The 21,295-nt window shown below is 37.6% G+C and overlaps 1 protein-coding gene across 1 annotated transcript in view; it reads right to left on the reverse strand.

Moving 5' to 3' along the window:
- Nucleotides 1-15,594: 15,594 nt before the first annotated feature.
- Nucleotides 15,595-21,295, reverse strand: part of LOC128701193 (uncharacterized) — a 68,951-nt gene continuing 63,250 nt past the window's right edge. The window contains exons 4-5 of the mRNA XM_053794790.2: nt 19,067-19,304; nt 15,595-16,133 (exon numbers count right to left, since the gene is read on the reverse strand). Of these exons, the coding sequence (XP_053650765.2) occupies nt 16,036-16,133; nt 19,067-19,304 (336 nt within the window). The 3' untranslated portion in view covers nt 15,595-16,035. The remainder of the gene's footprint in view (nt 16,134-19,066; nt 19,305-21,295) is intronic.

Genomic DNA, 21,295 nt, shown 5'->3' on the forward strand with positions numbered 1-21,295 from the left:
TATTATTATTATTATTATTATTATTATTATTATTAATATTAATATTATTATTATTAATATAATCACTGATATATATATATATATATATATATATATATATATATATATATATATATATATATATATATATATATATATATATATATATATATATATATATATATATATATATATATATATATATATATATATATATATATATATATATATATATATATATATATATATATATATATATATATATATATATGAGAATAATTGTGAAAGTCAGAGGATGGTATAAAGAATATATATTTTAACTATGAAACTCTGACATCAATGAGGTACCTTTTTCACGGCCTCTTATAGGCCTACACATCACCCAAAATTATGGGGTCGCCTCTTTGATGCAGGTGGTGTGTGTGTTGCCTGCTGGCACTACTGATGGCTCAAGTTCACCCATACACTATGATACATACACCATGATATATACACCATGATACATCATGATACATACACCATGATACATACACCATGATACATACACCATGATACATACACCATGATACATACACCATGATACATACACCATGATACATACATCATGATACATACACCATGATACATACATCATGATACATACACCATGATACATACATCATGATACATACACCATGATACATACACCATGATACATACACCATGATACATACATCATGATACATACACCATGATACATACATCATGATACATACACCATGATACATACACCATGATACATACACCATGATACATACATCATGATACATACACCATGATACATACACCATGATACATACATCATGATACATACACCATGATACATACATCATGATACATACACCATGATACATACACCATGATACATACACCATGATACATACATCATGATACATACACCATGATACATACATCATGATACATACACCATGATACATACACCATGATACATACATCATGATACATACACCATGATACATACATCATGATACATACACCATGATACATACATCATGATACATACACCATGATACATACATCATGATACATACACCATGATACATACACCATGATACATACATCATGATACATACACCATGATACATACATCATGATACATACACCATGATACATACACCATGATACATACACCATGATACATACACCATGATACATACACCATGATACATACACCATGATACATACACCATGATACATAAAACAGGATGAATGTTTTATGTATCAGGTATACCCTCCAGGTATATCCCATACCTGGGGTATACCTGGAGGGTGTTCCGAGGGGGTCAACGCCCCCGCGGCCCGGTCCATGACCAGGCCTCCCGGTGGATCAGGGCCTGATCAACCAGGCTACTAATGCTTGCCGCACGATGCATGATACATGGAAAAATCAAACGAAATGAAAGGTACAGCGGAGTATAAAATAATTATAACCACTCAGTAGAGAAAAACTAATGTGAAAGACCTGGGAATGATAATGTAGGTGGATCTCACTTTGAAGTGTCTAGGAGGGATAATGAGAACCTTCAAAACACTGGACGCCACGCCAGTAATGATCCTCTTTGAATCACTTGTTCGCTTTAGGCTGGAATACTGCTGTACACTGCCACCTTTAAGGCAGGTGAAATTGCAGTTCTAGAGAATGTATAGAGAACCTTCACTGCACATATAAGGTCAGTAACATAACTTAATTACTGGAAATTGATAACGCAAACAGCGACAGGCAGTTTGAGAGGCGGGAAACAGGTATTAGAGGGCATAGCTGGAGTCTACGGACACAGATGAATCACAGGGATGTCAGGAATTATTTATTCAGTCTCAGAGCGGTTGGGAATAACCTAGATGAACTGGTGGAGGCTGACTCCATACATAGTTTTAAGACTAGGTACAATAGAGCCCATGAGGCTAGGAGTGACTCTGAGAGGCGGAAAGCTGACAGGCGAGGCCAAGAGCTAAGACTCGATCCCTGCAACCGCATAATAGGAAGGTACATATGTGAGTATACACACACGTGCCTTAAAGGTAGGGAGATAGGCACAATGAAGCACCATTGGAGCTCTCATGAGGTAGACATACATACATAATGAAGCACCATTGGAGCTCTCATGAGGTAGGCAGACAGGCATTATGAAGTACCACTGGAGCTGTAATGAGGTAGGCAGACAGACGTAATAAAGCACCATTGGAGCTCTCATGAGGTAGACAGACATAATGAAGTACCATTGGAGCTCTCATGAGGTAGACAGACATAATGAAGTACCACTGGAGCTCTCATGAGATAGGCAGGCAGACATTGGAGCACTCATGAGGTAGGCAGACAGGCTTAGGGGGTCGTAACACCGCCATGTTTCAAGGACCTGGTTTATCCTGGCCACACGCTGCTCAACTTTCCTCGCTTTATCTTCAACCTCTCGCAAGTTCGTGGACATAAATTGTGCAACAATTGGTTAATGAATCAAGGAATGTGCAACGAGAGGTGTGTATCTGCGCGTATACACTGAGTGATGCTTGCCTGCTTATATACACTGAGTGTGCATGTGTATATACATCGAGGTGTGTATCTGTGTAAATATGCCCATAAAAATGTATATATCAATATATATACACGGATAGGCGTGCATATTTATGTACATATATCGATAAGTGTGTACCTCAGTACATATTTGCACTGAGAGCTTCATATCTGTGTATTTACGAAAATAGGAGTGCAAATTTCAGCATATATAGTGCTCTCCTTTGGATTTCGATGAAGTTTTCAACCTGTGGTCGAAATATGCCATTTCTTTTTCGTTCTTGTCTAATGAGATCACCTCCCTTCCACCTAGAAGACTTGAAGAATAATGCGTACCTCATAATACCTGGCCTCTGTTTCCGGAGCTCGGCACATGTATCAATGGAACACTTCCCTAGATTTTACACTTCGTATACTTGCTAGACTGGCACAGGTTACCTGAGATTTGTTCACACCAAATAGCCCTGTAATCTGCTCTGGAATCTGCGGGTCCGCCAAGCTCAGGACAACAGCTGTACAGAGGGACCTCGACAGTGTGGAACCAACTGGTGTAAACCATTTTCATTTGCATCTATCGTATGTTTACATAACCGACCTTTTTTTTTTTCAATTATGCTACGTAATTTACACTATGTATGATAATTGTACTTACGTAGTTTGACGCTGATTAGCTGTTATTAAACTGGAGTTTAACTGGAAAGAGTTCCGGGGGTCAACGCCCCCGCGGCCCGGTCTGTGTCCAGGCCTCATGGTGGAACAGGGCCTGATCAACCAGGCTGTTACTGCTGGCTGCACGCAATCCAACGTACGAGCCACAGCCCGGCTGGTCAGGTACCGACTTTAGGTGCCTGTCCAGTGCCTGCTTGAAGACTGCCAGGGGTATATTGGTAATCCCCCTTATGTATGCTGGGAGGCAGTTCAACAGTCTCGGGCTCCTGACACTTATTGTGTTGTCTCTTAACGTGCTAGTGACACCCCTGCTTTTCATTGGGGGGATGTTGCATCGTCTGCCGTCTCTTGCTTTTGGAGAGAGTGATTTTCGTGTGCAAGTTTGGTACTAGTCCCTCTAGGATTTTCCAGGTGTATATAATCATGTATCTCTCCCGCCTGCGTTCCAGGGAGTACAGGTTCAGGAACTTTAAACGCTCCCAGTAATTGAGGTGTTTTATCTCCGTTATGCGCGCCGTGAAGGTTCTCTGTACATTTTCTAGGTCAGCAATTTCACCTGCCTTGAAAGGTGCTGTTAGTGTGCAGCAATATTCCAGCCTAGATAAAACAAGCGATCTGAGGTTTGTGGTTTAGTAGAAATTCGATAGTTTTCAAAACCATTTGAATAGACTGATGCAGTGGTAGGAGAAGTGGCAGATGCAGTTTAATATAGACAAATGCAAAGTTCTAAATGTTGGACAGGACAATAACCATGCCACATATAAACTAAATAATGTAGATCTTAATATTACGGATTGCGAAAAAGATTTAGGAGTTCTGGTTAGCAGTAATCTGAAACCAAGACAACAGTGCATAAGTGTTCGCAATAAAGCTAATAGAATCCTTGGCTTCATATCAAGAAGCATAAATAATAGGAGTCCTCAGGTTGTTCTTCAACTCTATACATCCTTGGTTAGGCCACATTTAGATTATGCTGCACAGTTTTGGTCACCGTATTACAGAATGGATATAAATTCTCTGGAAAATGTACAAAGGAGGATGACAAAGTTGATCCCATGTATCAGAAACCTTCCCTATGAGGATAGACTAAGGGCCCTGAATCTGCACTCTCTAGAAAGACGTAGAATTAGGGGGGATATGATTGAGGTGTATAAGTGGAAGACAGGAATAAATAAAGGGGATGTAAATAGTGTGCTGAAAATATCTAGCCTAGACAGGACTCGCAGCAATGGTTTTAAGTTGGAAAAATTCAGATTCAGGAAGAATATAGGAAAGCACTGGTTTGGTAATAGAGTTGTGGATGAGTGGAACAAACTCCCAAGTACCGTTATAGAGGCCAGAACGTTGTGTAGCTTTAAAAATAGGTTATTAAGTCTGAAGTAACACATACAGAGTCTGTTTGGATAGAATTTTCAGAGGGACATGAAAAATTAATTTTAGGTGTGATATACCGTCCCCCAAATTTAGATAGGGACCAGGGGAGACTACTATGGGAGGAAATTGTTAGGGCCACAAGGCACGATAATGTAGTAATTCTAGGAGACTTTAACTTTAGTCATATTGATTGGAATTTCTTGACTGGGAATTTGGAATCATACGATTTCTTAGAAGTAGTTCAGGATTGTTTTTTGAAGCAGTTTGTGACAGAACCTACAAGGGGCAATAACCTGCTTGACTTAGTTCTGGCAAACAATGAATCCCTTGTTAATAATTTAGAAGTTTCAGAGGAACTGGGTGCTAGCGACCACAAATCAATTACATGTAGAATTGAATGGAAGTATGATAGTAGGGATAACTCAGTAACAGTCCCAGATTTTCGCTTAGCAGATTACGATGGGCTTAGAGAACACTTATCATCTGTTGACTGGGGTAACGAGGAGAGCTATCAATATGACAGTTTTCTGAACACAATACATGCTGCTCAAAGAACGTTTATCCCTTATAAGGAAATCAGATCAAATAGAAATGACCCGAAATGGATGAATAATAGGCTGAAATATCTACTAGGGCATAAGAAAGGAATTTATAGGCGTATCAAAAGAGGCGAGGGTCATCTTATGAATCAGTATATTGACATTAAGAGGGACATTAAAAAGGGGATAAGAAAAGCTAAAAGGGACTATGAAATTAAAGTTGCTAGGGATTCTAAAACTAACCCAAAAAGTTTTTTCCAGGTCTATAGAACAAAAGTCAGAGATAAGATAGGTCCCCTTAAAAATAACTATGGGCATCTTACTGACAAAGAGAATGAAATGTGCTCGATTTTAAATAATTATTTTCTCTCGGTTTTTACACAGGAAGACACTAATAATATTCCGGTAATTAATTTTTATAGTGGATCAGAAGAAGATAAATTATGTAACATCACAGTCACTAGTGAAATGGTTGTGAAGCAGATAGACCGACTGAAGCAAAATAAGTCACCGGGTCCTGATGAGGTTTTTTCAAGGGTTCTAAAGGAATGCAAAATGGAAGTCTGTGAACCATTAACTAATATTTTTAATTTATCTCTTCAAACAGGTGCAGTGTCTGATATGTGGAAGATGGCTAATGTAATTCCTATTTTTAAAACAGGGGACAAGTCGTTACCGTCAAATTACCGCCCAATAAGCCTGACCTCAATTGTAGGCAAATTACTAGAGTCAATTATAGCTGAGATTATAAGAAGCCATCTCGATAAGCATAGCTTGATTAATGATACTCAGCATGGATTCACAAGAGGCCGGTCTTGTCTAACTAATTTATTAACTTTCTTCAGTAAAGCTTTTGAGGCTGTTGACCACGATAAAGAATTTGATATTATTTACTTAGATTTTAGTAAGGCATTTGATAGAGTTCCGCACCAAAGACTGTTGAAGAAAGTAGCAGCTCATGGCATTGGGGAAAGGGTGCTCTCGTGGATCGAATCATGGCTCACAGACAGGAAGCAAAGAGTGTCCATAAATGGGGTTAAATCCGAGTGGGGATCAGTAACAAGTGGCGTTCCACAGGGATCAGTCTTGGGCCCGTTGTTGTTTATAATATATATCAATGATCTTGATGAAGGAATTACTAGTGATATGAGCAAATTCGCCGATGACACGAAGATAGGTAGGATAATTGATTCAAACGTAGATGTTAGGGAACTTCAGGAGGATTTAGACAAACTCTACTCTTGGTCAGAAAAGTGGCAGATGCAGTTCAATGTAGATAAATGCAAGGTTCTGAAGCTCGGGAGTGTCCATAACCCTAGCACTTATAAGTTAAATAATGTAGAACTTAACCATATAGATTGCGAAAAGGACTTGGGGGTTATGGTAAGCAGCAACCTTAAACCAAGACAGCAATGCCTAAGCGTACGTAATAAGGCAAATAGATTACTGGGATTTATATCAAGAAGTGTAAGCAACAGAAGTCCAGAGGTCATACTGCAACTTTATACATCATTAGTAAGGCCTCACCTAGATTATGCAGCTCAATTCTGGTCTCCATATTACAGAATGGACATAAATTCGTTAGAAAACATTCAGCGTAGGATGACTAAATTAATACATAGCATTAGAAATCTTCCTTATGAAGAAAGATTGAAGACTCTTAAGTTACATTCACTTGTTAGACGAAGAATGAGGGGAGACCTGATCGAAGTGTATAAGTGGAAGATAGGTATTAATAAAGGGGATATTAACAAGGTCTTGAGGATATCTCTCCAAGAGAGAACCCGCAGTAATGGATTTAAATTAGATAAGTTTAGATTTAGAAAGGACATAGGAAAGTATTGGTTTGGAAATAGGGTAGTAGATGAGTGGAACAGTCTACCTAGTTGGGTTATTGAGGCTAGGACTTTGGGTAGTTTCAAATTTAGGTTGGATAAATACATGAGTGGGATGGGTTGGATTTGAGTGGGACTTGCACATCAGAGCTTATTTCTTGGGTAGCATTGAAAATTGGGTAGGTCAAATGTTTGTTAGTGGGATAAATTGTAAAGGACCTGCCTAGTATGGGCCAACAGGCCTGCTGCAGTGTTCCTCCTTTCTTATGTTCTTATGTTCTTATGAGTGGATGTGAGTTGGACCTGATAGCTTGTGCTACCAGGTCGGTTGCCGTGTTCCTCCCTTAAGTCAATGTGACCTGACCTGACTAGGTTGGGTGCATTGGCTTAAGCCGGTAGGAGACTTGGACCTGCCTCGCATGGGCCAGTAGGCCTTCCGCAGTGTTCCTTCGTTCTTATGTTCTTATGTTCTTAAGTTTTACGTAGTTTAGGGATGAACGTTAAATTAAAAATATATATTGTATAATGTATTATAGACGAAAAGACTAGTGAAATAAAAACTGTTTACCTAACTTATCAACAGAAACTGTTTACCTAACTTATCAACAGAAACTGTTTACCTAACTTATCAACAGAAACTGTTTACCTAACTTATCAACAGAAACTGTTTACCTAACTTATCAACAGAAACTGTTTACCTAACTTATCAACAGAAACTGTTTACCTAACTTATCAACAGAAACTGTTTACCTAACTTATCAACAGAAACTGTTTACCTAACTTATCAACAGAAACTGTTTACCTAACTTATCAACAGAAACTGTTTACCTAACTTATCAACAGAAACTGTTTACCTAACTTATCAACAGAAACTGTTTACCTAACTTATCAACAGAAACTGTTTACCTAACTTATCAACAGAAACTGTTTACCTAACTTATCAACAGAAACTGTTTACCTAACTTATCAACAGAAACTGTTTACCTAACTTATCAACAGAAACTGTTTACCTAACTTATCAACAGAAACTGTTTACCTAACTTATCAACAGAAACTGTTTACCTAACTTATCAACAGAAACTGTTTACCTAACTTATCAACAGAAACTGTTTACCTAACTTATCAACAGAAACTGTTTACCTAACTTATCAACAGAAACTGTTTACCTAACTTATCAACAGAAACTGTTTACCTAACTTATCAACAGAAACTGTTTACCTAACTTATCAACAGAAACTGTTTACCTAACTTATCAACAGAAACTGTTTACCTAACTTATCAACAGAAACTGTTTACCTAACTTATCAACAGAAACTGTTTACCTAACTTATCAACAGAAACTGTTTACCTAACTTATCAACAGAAACTGTTTACCTAACTTATCAACAGAAACTGTTTACCTAACTTATCAACAGAAACTGTTTACCTAACTTATCAACAGAAACTGTTTACCTAACTTATCAACAGAAACTGTTTACCTAACTTATCAACAGAAACTGTTTACCTAACTTATCAACAGAAACTGTTTACCTAACTTATCAACAGAAATTAATGCTACTAGAGGAACAACGCAAATTATTAGTTTTAGGAGAATGAATAAAATAATATACGTTTAAAAGAGTTACAAAATTTATTGTGTAAGGAAATAAAGAGTTGTGTGTGTAGAGAGCCTTCTACTTTTCTATCCTTGACTCAGACGGTAATACACGAGAGCCCTTAATGTAGACAAAGGTAGATAGCTCTTCTGAGTAGACAGCCTCTGTGGACTTCCAAGTCTTTTCATATCTGTTTTCCCCATGTACTCCCGTGTACTCCCGTGTACTCCCGTGTACTCCAGTGTACTCCCATGTACTTTTAATTTTTGACGCTCTGTACCTTGACAGATGGGTAACTGCTAATATAATTTATTTAATGCGTGTAATAATGTACGCACGTGAATTATATGGAGCAAAATATAAAATTTCCTCTCGCGTTATTTAAAGTTTAGGGAGATCATGGCCTCTCTTTCCTCCATCTAACTTCGCTGCATTTTAATGATCTTGCGTCTGGCATAGTCTTTCGTCTGGCAGAATCTTTTTACGTCTGGCAGCGTCTTTCGTCTGGCAGAATCTTCTTACGTCCGGCAGAGTCTTTCGTCTGGCAGAATCTTCTTACGTCCGGCAGAGTCTTTCGTCTGGCAGAATCTTCTTACGTCCGGCAGAGTCTTTCGTCTGGCAGAATCTTTTTACGTCTGGCAGCGTCTTTCGTCTGGCAGAATCTTCTTACGTCTGGCAGAGTCTTTCGTCTGGCAGAATCTTTTTACGTCTGGCAGAGTCTTTCGTCTGGAAGAATCTTCTTATGTCTGGCAGAGTCTTTCGTCTGGCAGAATCTTCTTACGTCCGGCCGAGTCTTTCGTCTGGCAGAATCTTCTTACGTCTGGCAGAGTCTTTCTTCACATTTCAGAAAATCTCGTACGTTTCCTCGATAAAAGTCAGTAATGGTTCAGTGTGGGAGGCAGCTTTGTGGATTATCTAATATTTATCTCTAGTGCTAAAACTAGCTATGTATGAGTGTGTGTTTGGGTTTGGTATGGCCGTATTTGGGCTTAACCACCAGGCACTTCCACTTATACAAAAATATTACGAAACATGAGAAAATATCTTCACCAGATGCCAGATCATCCAGGCTGTGATGGGTGTGTGAGGAAGTGGGCCACCAGCAGCAACAGCCTGGTTGAACAGGCGAGCACCAGACGAACCTGGCCCATGGCCGGGCTCAAGGAGTAGAAAAACTCTTGGAACTCATCAAAGGTATATCAGAGGTGCTGTTCTTTCCAGCCCTAGTGGGTACTTAAGGGGAGCCGAGACCCTGACAGAAACTGCAGGTGTCTTGAGCAGTCATCAGTGAAGATGAGTACCTTACCTTTTATTACCTTACCCAAAGTCCCACACAGATATATTTGTGGAGAAAATGAGGATCACAGTAATGCATACAGAAGAGTGTCGAGGAAATTGCATTCTTTGTAATGGCGGATTGTAAACAGGTTTTGGATATACAGTGGACCCTCGAATTTAGTCGTGCCTTTTCTGCATGCAAAACTATTTTTATTATCTATAAAATGTAATTTTTGTTAATATTTTTGGGTGTCTGGAATGGTTTAATTGGATTTACATTATTTCCTATGGGAAATATTAACAAAAAATACATTTCATAAATAATAAAAAGAGTTTTGCATACAGAAAAGGCAGGACTAAATTCGAGGGTCCACTGTATATTAAATATAAGGTGGTTTTTTTTCCGAAATCAATCTGTCGTGTTTCTTAAAGAATGAGACACATCTTTATTGATCAGTAAAAATGCAATACAATGCAGTGTAGAGCTTTATTAAGTTAGGTTTCACTCTGTTGAGCTTTATCAGGTAATATTTCTCTGTGTGTGCAAAGTTTTCTCAGTTTATGTTTCACTCTGTGTAGAGTTATATCAAGGTTTGTCCCTGTCTTGAGCTTTATAAAGGCAGGCTTCTCTGTTGAGCTTTATAATGTCTCGTTTCGCTATATGTAGAACTTTATAGTCAGAACACGGAGGCGTAGTAAATAACACGTTTCGCCTACACAGTGCCTTCATCAAATCATGACTTGATAAAGCTCTACACAGAGTGAAACATGACTTGATAAAGCTCTACACAGAGTGAAACATGACTTGATAAAGCTCTACACAGAGTGAAACGTGACTTGATAAAGCTCTACACAGAGTGAAACATGACTTGATAAAGCTCTACACAGAGTGAAACATGACTTGATAAAGCTCTACACAGAGTGAAACATGACTTGATAAAGCTCTACACAGAGTGAAACATGACTTGATAAAGCTCTACACAGAGTGAAACATGACTTGATAAAGCTCTACACAGAGTGAAACATGACTTGATAAAGCTCTACCCAGAGTGAAACATGACTTGATAAAGCTCTACACAGAGTGAAACATGACTTGATAAAGCTCTACACAGAGTGAAACATGACTTGATAAAGCTCTACACAGAGTGAAAGGTGACTTGATAAAGCTCTACACAGAGTGAAACATGACTTGATAAAGCTCTACACAGAGTGAAAGGTGACTTGATAAAGCTCTACACAGAGTGAAACATGACTTGATAAAGCTCTGCACAGAGTGAAACATGACTTGATAAAGCTCTACACAGAGTGAAAGGTGACTTGATAAAGCTCTACACAGAGTGAAACATGACTTGATAAAGCTCTACACAGAGTGAAACGTGACTTGATAAAGCTCTACACAGAGTGAAACATGACTTGATAAAGCTCTACACAGAGTGAAACATGACTTGATAAAGCTCTACACAGAGTGAAACATGACTTGATAAAGCTCTACACAGAGTGAAACATGACTTGATAAAGCTCTACACAGAGTGAAACATGACTTGATAAAGCTCTACACAGAGTGAAACATGACTTGATAAAGCTCTACCCAGAGTGAAACATGACTTGATAAAGCTCTACACAGAGTGAAACATGACTTGATAAAGCTCTACACAGAGTGAAACATGACTTGATAAAGCTCTACACAGAGTGAAAGGTGACTTGATAAAGCTCTACACAGAGTGAAACATGACTTGATAAAGCTCTACACAGAGTGAAAGGTGACTTGATAAAGCTCTACACAGAGTGAAACATGACTTGATAAAGCTCTGCACAGAGTGAAACATGACTTGATAAAGCTCTACACAGAGTGAAAGGTGACTTGATAAAGCTCTACACAGAGTGAAACATGACTTGATAAAGCTCTACACAGAGTGAAAGGTGACTTGATAAAGCTCTACACAGAGTGAAACATGACTTGATAAAGCTCTGCACAGAGTGAAACATGACTTGATAAAGCTCTACACAGAGTGAAAGGTGACTTGATAAAGCTCTACACAGAGTGAAACATGACTTGATAAAGCTCTACACAGAGTGAAAGGTGACTTGATAAAGCTCTACACAGAGTGAAACATGACTTGATAAAGCTCTACACAGAGTGAAAGATGTCTTGATAAAGCTCTACACAGAGTGAAAGATGACTCGATAAAGCTCTACACAGAGTGAAAGGTGACTTGATAAAGCTCTACACAGAGTGAAGCATAACTTGATAAAGCTCTACACAGAGTGAAGCATAACTTGATAAAGCTCTACACAGAGTGAAGCGTAACTTGATAAAGCTCTACACAGAGTGAAACATGACTTGATAAAGCTCTACACAGAGTGAAACATGACTTGATAAAGCTCTACACAGAGTGAAACATGACTTGATAAAGCTCTACACAGGGTGAAACGTAGTACTTCTATAAACCTGTTCTGAAAGTTGTACTTGAGAGCACGTGGAAGTACATGAGAGTACCTGAGAGTACATGAGAGTACGTAAGAGTGCATGAGAGTACAGTAGAGAGGTAACAGAAATCTTGGAAGTCTACACTGAGACAACCTGCTATTAAGAACTATCGTCTTCCACATAGACTGACGACTATCGTGTACTATCCAGGCGTGGTAGTAGAGGTTAGTAAATCAAATAGATTTTTTCACTCTCCTGGGTAACGTTTCGCCCACAGCAGAATCTGTCGTCACTCAAATGGATAAAGGAAACAGCAGTCTAGAGATAAATTTATTAATAATCATCTTAGGGTAACATCACGGCAAAAATTGGTTTAGTTATGAGTGAGGAAAAGGAAGAGCTGTGGGTTTTTTTGTGTATCAGAGCCTGGTCTCAGACCGGGCCGCGGGGTCGTTGACTCCAGGTATCATATTTAGATTTTCTTAGTTTCCTGAGTGTGGTGGAGTGTGAGTTTCACTTGTACTACTGAAACTGTAGCAGGTTTCAGTGATACTCTTAGCTGTAGGTGCATTCACATCTCACGGTGTCTTGTTTCGTCTCAGTTGTTACCATCTTCAGTGGGGAGATTGAGCGATGAGCGTACACTACTCAGTAGTTATTATTACCACTGGATACCACAATAAAGGATCTATGTAGTTATTGTCTATATGCCCCGGAAAAAAACATTGATTAATATAGTATATTCTTAAATAAACAAACTTAGATTTTTTTTATACGATGTTACTGTGTTGTGGAAAACTGTCAAGCCACTGTAGTTGTGGCTTGAAAATGGTCCAAAACGGACCGAAATATTGTCTAGAGTTGTAGATAAATGGTTCAGAGAATCGATAAGTTGATAAATTAGATATATGTGCAACACTTGGGTATCTTTATTGAGGGAACGTTTCGCCACACAGTAACTTCATCAGTCTAATACAGAGAAGAGTGAATATCAGAAGGAGTTTGAGGTAGTCAGTCCCTCAGCCTGGAGTCGATGTGATCAGTCCATAAGTCTTGAAAAGATTGATGGACTCCAGGCTGAGGGACTGACTACCTCAAACTCCTTCTGATCTTCACCATTCTTCTCTGCATAGGACTGATGAAGTCACTGTATGACGAAACGTTTACTCTATAAAGATACCCAAGTGTTGCACATGTGTCTAATTTATCAAGACCCTAGAGTTTTCTCCCCAGAGTGAATGTTACTGTGAGTCGCTCCACTGATGGTCGAGGGCGGTGTTTTGTTTGTCAGGAAAGAATACAAGTATTTCCATACAAGTTAATCATATTCTCTTTTCCCTAACTGGAACTTTTCCTCCTCTGACTAAGACCTTCCAACCAATCACTAAAAAAAATATATCAAAAATCAGGTCTTGATGTGATGGTAAGCTCTATATAAAATCCCAAAAAAAAAAAAAAAAAAAAAATACATAACAACAGTGTCCATGGATAAAAAACGCATTAATATAATAACACAATTTTTTACATCACACCGAGTAATGGCAGCTCACTTAAATTACAAACATCTGAAAGTTAGTGAGCGCTAGCAAGGTTACAGTACAGTCAACAAACCAATGTTTAATAACTTAATGAGCAAGTTACGTGGGAAGTGTAGACATGAAGCACTTAGCACAGGCTGACACTTCACTACACTTCCTCTCTCTCTGGCTCCATGCTACATTCACTTATAAATGTAATTAATAACCACTCAAGACATTTGTTAACGTCAATATCACTATATATATATATATATATATATATATATATATATATATATATATATATATATATATATATATATATATATATATATATATATATATATATATATATATATATATACTGTACAAAGGCTATAATATACTGTGTGTAAAGTCCACTACACATCTGGGTAAACTATAAATTGAAAATCTTGAAGACAAAGAGCACCATATAAGCAAGAATGACTGGACAACGACCAGCACTGACTGGACCACGATCAGCACTAACTGGACCACGACCAGCAGTGACTGGACAACGACCAGCACTGACTGGACCACGATCAGCACTAACTGGACCACGACCAGCAGTGACTGGACAACGACCAGCACTGACTGGACCACGATCAGCACTGACTGAGATCTCCTGCTGGGAAGACAACTTCAACATCTTCCTGACTGTCTTCCATCAGACCAAGAAAAAAAATGACAAGGTTGACGGCAGAGTCCATGTAGACAACAGTGTTTCAAGTCTGATAAAACTTAACTTCCTCGTCTGACATGAGACTGAGACCTTCCATATACTACCATAATAAAGTGATATCATTTTATGTTTTATCAGTCAGGAAATAATGGGGAACATACTCTATATAACACGTTTCATATGCAAATTGCCTACACTTAAACCCAATTACAAAAACAAACTTGTGAAAATAATAACACAACGATTCTCAAACTAGCTCTTATGATACTAATTATGATACTAATTATGATACTAATTATGGCCCTTAGACTTAAAACTGGAATGTGGGACACAACAAACACATTCAGTGGAACTCAGGAATGGAAATAATATGTACAAAATGTTTGAGTTGTCTGCCATTACATATTGAAGACAATTTGGTTTACCAGTCTTGAAATGTCCAGTCGTCTCCTGTGTGCGGGTGTGACATATATAATAACTATTTAAAGTATCCCCCCAAAAATGATGACGATAACATGTCTTCCAGCATCGTCAAGACAAACACCGAATGTTGTATAAAGTTTTAATATGCAATTTATAAAATATATCTAAGCTAACGAATTAATATTGTTGCAGTAGTTTAGCTAATCTAATGCTTCTAAGAATTTGCTAACTTTGGTTGACCTTTCCTTTAGGGGAATGAAAATTTTGAGGTTGTCTTGCCCCCCCTTCCTGCCCCCCCCAGCCCCCCCAGCCCCCCACCCAAAATTTTTTTCAAGCAAAAATGTATGGTTATTTGCTCTTCTTAGTCTTAAGAAGTTAAGATACGCATCTTAAAGGCTATTAATAAAAATTTTAGTCTCGGGTATAGCTGGGAAAGTCGAGAAATTTTTTGCACCATTAAGTTTGGCTTCACTAAATTTAATCGATGCAAATGAAACATCAATTGAAAATTTTGGAATATTAATGAAAGAGACTTTTTTGCTTTCATTTTCCCGTAGACATGAGGCTTTTTCAAAAAAAAAAAAAAAAAAAAAAAAAAAAGAAATATATATATATATATATATATATATATATATATATATATATATATATATATATATATATATATATATATTTATTGTGCAATTTTTGTGTCATCTTTCAACATGTTTATTTTTTCTTTGGGAAAACTAGATGATATGTTAACTTCTAACCTATAATATATGTAAGAAAGACACTTGAGGACACGTTTCGCCCACCAGGGGCTCCTTCAGTCCGGTGGGCGACATATATCCTCAGTAATGTCTTAATAACGGCGTATGTATCTTTCTCACATACCTGCCAGAGGCAATGGCCAGGTCTGACACCTACAATGTATAATAACAATGCTAGCTGTAGCATATATAATGAAGTTGAATCATTGTAGTTCCTTACACTAACGTATCTTGGAGATCTAGTTTATAAATGACGTAGAGAGTCAGGGTCCAAACGCTAACTCTTCTAGTTTTCTAGGTTCGGAAGTCTAGTGTTAATCCAGCGAAGAGTGAGAGGTGTGATGAACGGGGTGATGGAGGTGGTGATAATGGAGTCACCGGTGATTACTAGTCACCACCACGGCTATCACTTGCACCACCAGCACCACCAGCACCACCAGTGGATGCTGACTAACACCATACGCACCTTCACCTGCCAAAGGAAGAATGGTTATTAAATCACTAGAAAGGAACACTGCAGTAGGCCTACTGGCCCATGTAGGTGCAGCTCGCATCCAGTCATTTCCACTCGTACATCTGTCATGTATAACCTTAAAGCTGTGTATCAGTATAATTTTGTACACTCTAAAGAGCATATAATGCTGAACAAGAAAGAGGACTCTCACCACAGTATTCGTAAAAAATTATGAAACAGGTACTGAACTTTAAAGCATAGAAAAGCAACGTGGTCATCCAGAGGGGAAATGCTTGCTGTATACTTGTCTTGCTGGAGGAGCCTCATAATCTTTGATATATTGTAATACTGTATATTTGTTTGCGCCTCTTAAATAACTAAATAACCCTTGACTTAATATATATATATATATATATATATATATATATATATATATATATATATATATATATATATATATATATATATATATATACAGATATATATATATATATATATATATATATATATATATATATATATATATATATATATATATATATATATATATATATATATATATATATATATATATATATATATATGTCGTGCCGAATATGTAAAACTGGTCAATTAGCAAGAACTCATTTAAAATTAAGTCCTTTCTAAAATTTTCTCTTATACATTTTAAGATATATTTTTTTCATTAATGTTAATGTGAAAAATTTTAATTTTGCACCAAAATAATCTTAGAAAACTTACCTAACCTTATTATAACAAGAACAATTTATTTTAGCCTAACCCAACTAAATATATTTTAGATTTCTTTACAATAATTTAATACTAAACAAACACAGTGAAATATATTTTTTTGTTAGGTTCAGAATGATTTTGGCGAAATTATTGCATACACAAATTTTCGCTTGTCCTATATGGCAAGATGAACGTTGCTATTTAAGCCAGGATCGCAAATTCTGCCTATTCGGCACGACATATATATATATATATATATATATATATATATATATATATATATATATATATATATATATATATATATATATATATATATATATATATATATATATATATATATATATATATATATATATATATATATATATATATATATATATATATATATATATATATATATATATTTTTAGATTTCTTTACAATAATTTAATACTAAACAAACACAGTGAAATATATTTTTTTGTTAGGTTCAGAATGATTTTGGCGAAATTATTGCATACACAAATTTTCGCTTGTCCTATATGGCAAGATGAACGTTGCTATTTAAGCCAGGATCGCAAATTCTGCCTATTCGGCACGACATATATATATATATATATATATATATATATATATATATATATATATATATATATATATATATATATATATATATATATATATATATATATATATATATATTGGAAGAGGTGTGAGTGATGTAGGTAGCAGAGCAGTGCCGTCAGTGCGATACAATCAAACTCCATTAATATAGGATCGTGTCCGGGGAATTTGACGTCTCGTCACACCTTGTAGGTTATGAGTGCATTGTGTTGTTCAGCATTAGTGTTTTCAGCGAGGAATTAGCGAGCTGTAATTGAATAAGCTGGAGGGCACTGGACTGTACGACACGCGCATGGTCTTCTCCGTGGCGTTGTTTGTGACACACTCTTATGTCTTCCCAGCGTTTAAAATACAAGACCAGATATGGCTTGTATTGGTAGGGTGTCGTCACCTTATTGGCCTCATGTAGTAGTAAGCTTTTAAACCCCGTTAACCAACAAGCCATCTTAGGATGTAAGGTTATATATACCGAGAGGTGAAAATGTGTATGTACATCGAGAGGTGAATGTCTATATATATCGTCTATATATACCGAGAGGTGAATGTCTGTTAGTGTATATACTTTGCTCCTTATTTTATGTATCACAGTATATCTAAGTTGTGGCAGTAACACTTAACACAGCCTTAATGACCTTCTATGTCGTAGATATATATATATATATATATATATATATATATATATATATATATATATATATATATATATATATATATATATATATATATATATATATATATATATATATATATATATATATATATATGCAAAACAACCACTCTGAAAGAATAGAGAAATTCCAAGCGCTTTCGTGACTACTCACATTATCAAGGAACTTGATAATGTGAGTATATATATATATATATATATATATATATATATATATATATATATATATATATATATATATATATATATATATATATATATATATATATATATATAAGGAGGTTTTGTGTGCGAGGGGCTTGGACTTCCAACAGGCATGCGTGAGCGTGTTTGATAGGAGTGAATGGAGACAAATGATTTTTAAAATTGACGTGCTGTTGGAGTGTGAGCAAAGTAACATTTATGAAGGGGTTCAGGGAAACCGGCAGGCCGGACTTGAGTCCTGGAGATGGGAAGTACAGTGCCTGCACCCTGAAGGAGGGGTGTTAATGTTGCAGTTTAAAAACTGTAGTGTAAAACACCCTTCTGGCAAGACAGTGATGGAGTGAATGATGGTTAAAGTTTTTCTTTTTCGGGTCACCCTGCCTTGGTGGGAATCGGTCAGTGTTAATAATAATTAATAATACACACACACACACACACACACACACACACACACACACACACACACACACACACACACACATATATATATATATATATATATATATATATATATATATATATATATATATATAATATATATATATATATATATATTAAAACCCAACTAAACAACGTCAGGATACAGTAGTACGGTTTTTAAAGAGGGGAAAACATGTATCTAATTAACCAGAGGACACTTAACCAGTGAATGAGTCATCATCCTGGGTGGCTAACCCTCCAGGCTAAAAAATCCGAACAAATCTGATCTTATTCTACCCTGCAGGGGTTGTGTCACTCTCACCTGACATGGCAGAGATGTCCCTAGATTCCATAACAGGAACATTGTAGGTGAGTGTTCCGTCGACGCTGTGTTGCTGTGTCTTGAGATACAGTGAATGGATCTCAGCGGAGCACCGTAGCGTCATCTCACCGTTGGAGAAGTGTTCACGAGACACTACGAACTTCAACCCCATGTGCGCCTCCTCCAGACTCCTGCTGTACACGGTCTTGTTCATGGGGATGATGTACTCTATGGGTGCCTGCGCAGGGAGAAACACAAGCTTTAGTTTGGTGTTAGCTCTGTGTGTGTGTGTGGGTTGCAGGGGTTGAGTCATAGCTCCTGGCCTCGTCTCTTCACTGATTGCTACTGGGTCCTCTCTCTCCCTGCTCCATGAGCTTTATTAAATCTCGTCTTAAAACTATGTATGGTTCCTGCCTCCACTACCTCACTTGCCAGGCTATTCCACTTCCTGACAACTCTATGACTGAAGAAATACTTCCTAACATCCCTTTGATTCATCTGAGTCTTCAACTTCCAATTGTGACCTCTTGTTTCTGTGTCCCATCTCTGGAACATCCTGTCTCTGTCCACCTTGTCTATTCCGCGCAGTATTTTATATGTCGTTATAATGTCTTTCCTGACCTTCCTGTCCTGTGTGTGTGCGTGTGTGTGTGTGTGTGTGTGTGTGTGTGTGTGTGTGTGTGTGTGTGTGTGTGTGTGTGTGTGTGTGTACTCACCTATTTGTACTCACCTATTTGTGGTTGCAGGGGTCGAGTCACAGCTCCTGGCCCCGCCTCTTCGCTGATTGCTACTAGGTCCTCTCTCTCCCTGCCCCATGAGCTCTATCATACCTCGCCTTAAAACTATGTATGGTTCCTGCCCCCACCACATCACTTTCTAGGCTATTCCATGGCCTGACTACTCTATGACTGAAGAAATACTTCCTAACATCCCTTTGATTCATCTGAGTCTTCAACTTCCAATTTTGACCTCTTGTGTCTGTGTCCCATCTCTGGAACATCCCGTCTTTGTCCACCTCGTCTATTCCGCGCAGTATTTTATATGTCGTTATAATGTCTCCCCTGACCCTCCTGGCCTCCAGTGTCGTCAGGCCGATTTCCCTCAACCTTTCTTCATAGGACAATCCCCGTAGCTCTGGGACTAGTCTTGTTGCAAACCTTTGCACTTTCTCTAATTTCTTGACGTGCTTGACTAGGTGTGGATTCCAAACTGGTGCTGCATACTCCAGTATGGGCCTGACGTAGATGGTGTACAGAGTCTTAAACGAATCCTTACTGAGGTATCGGAACGCTATCCGTAGGTTTGCCAGGCGCCCGTATACTGCAGCAGTTATCTGATTGATGTGCGCCTCAGGAGATATGCTCGGTGTTATACTCACCCCCAGATCTTTTTCCTTGAGTGAGGTTTGCAGTCTTTGGCCATCTAAACTATATTGTGTCTGCGGTCTTCTTTGCCCTTCCCCAATCTTCATGACTTTGCATTTGGCAGGGTTAAATTCAAGGAGCCAGTTGCTGGACCAGGCTTGTAGCCTGTCCAGATCTCTTTGTAGTCCTGCCTGATCCTCGTGTGTATGTGTGTGTGTGTGTGTGTGTGTGTGTGTGTGTGTGTGTGTGTGTGTGTGTGTGTGTGTGTGTGTGTGTGTGTGTGTGTCTGTGTGTGTGTCTGTGTGTCTGTGTATGGGAAAGATGCGTAATCGATTATCAGGATATTTGATAAATGAGACACTTTTGCAAAATTTGGAATCTTTATTTTGGAAACGCTTCACCAGCCAGTGGCTTCTTCAGTCCAAAACGGAGAGAGATTGAAGATGAGGTGGAGTGTGAGGTAATCAGTCCCTTAGCCTGGAGCCAGTGTCTTCAGTCCATCATTCTTGATAAAAGTGCAAAAATATGCTATACATTACTTAAGACTGACGAAGTGAACACATTGACTCTAGGCTCAGGGACTGATAACTTCACACTTCTCCTCATCTTTTTTCTAAACCATTAATATACTGAGAAGTGCATCTTTAAGTAAATACACACTGATATGTGTATCTCTCAGTGTATATACACAGACGTGTTTATTTTTCAGTTTATACACACCTCTCGGTGTATATGTTTCAAGATATATACAATGAGAAGCATTTGTTTATGTATATATAACGAGAGGTATGTATATGTATATATATATATATATATATATATATATATATATATATATATATATATATATATATAACTCAGTGTA

Source organism: Cherax quadricarinatus, chromosome 73, assembly GCF_038502225.1.
Source record: "Cherax quadricarinatus isolate ZL_2023a chromosome 73, ASM3850222v1, whole genome shotgun sequence".
Classification (NCBI taxonomy): domain Eukaryota; kingdom Metazoa; phylum Arthropoda; class Malacostraca; order Decapoda; family Parastacidae; genus Cherax; species Cherax quadricarinatus.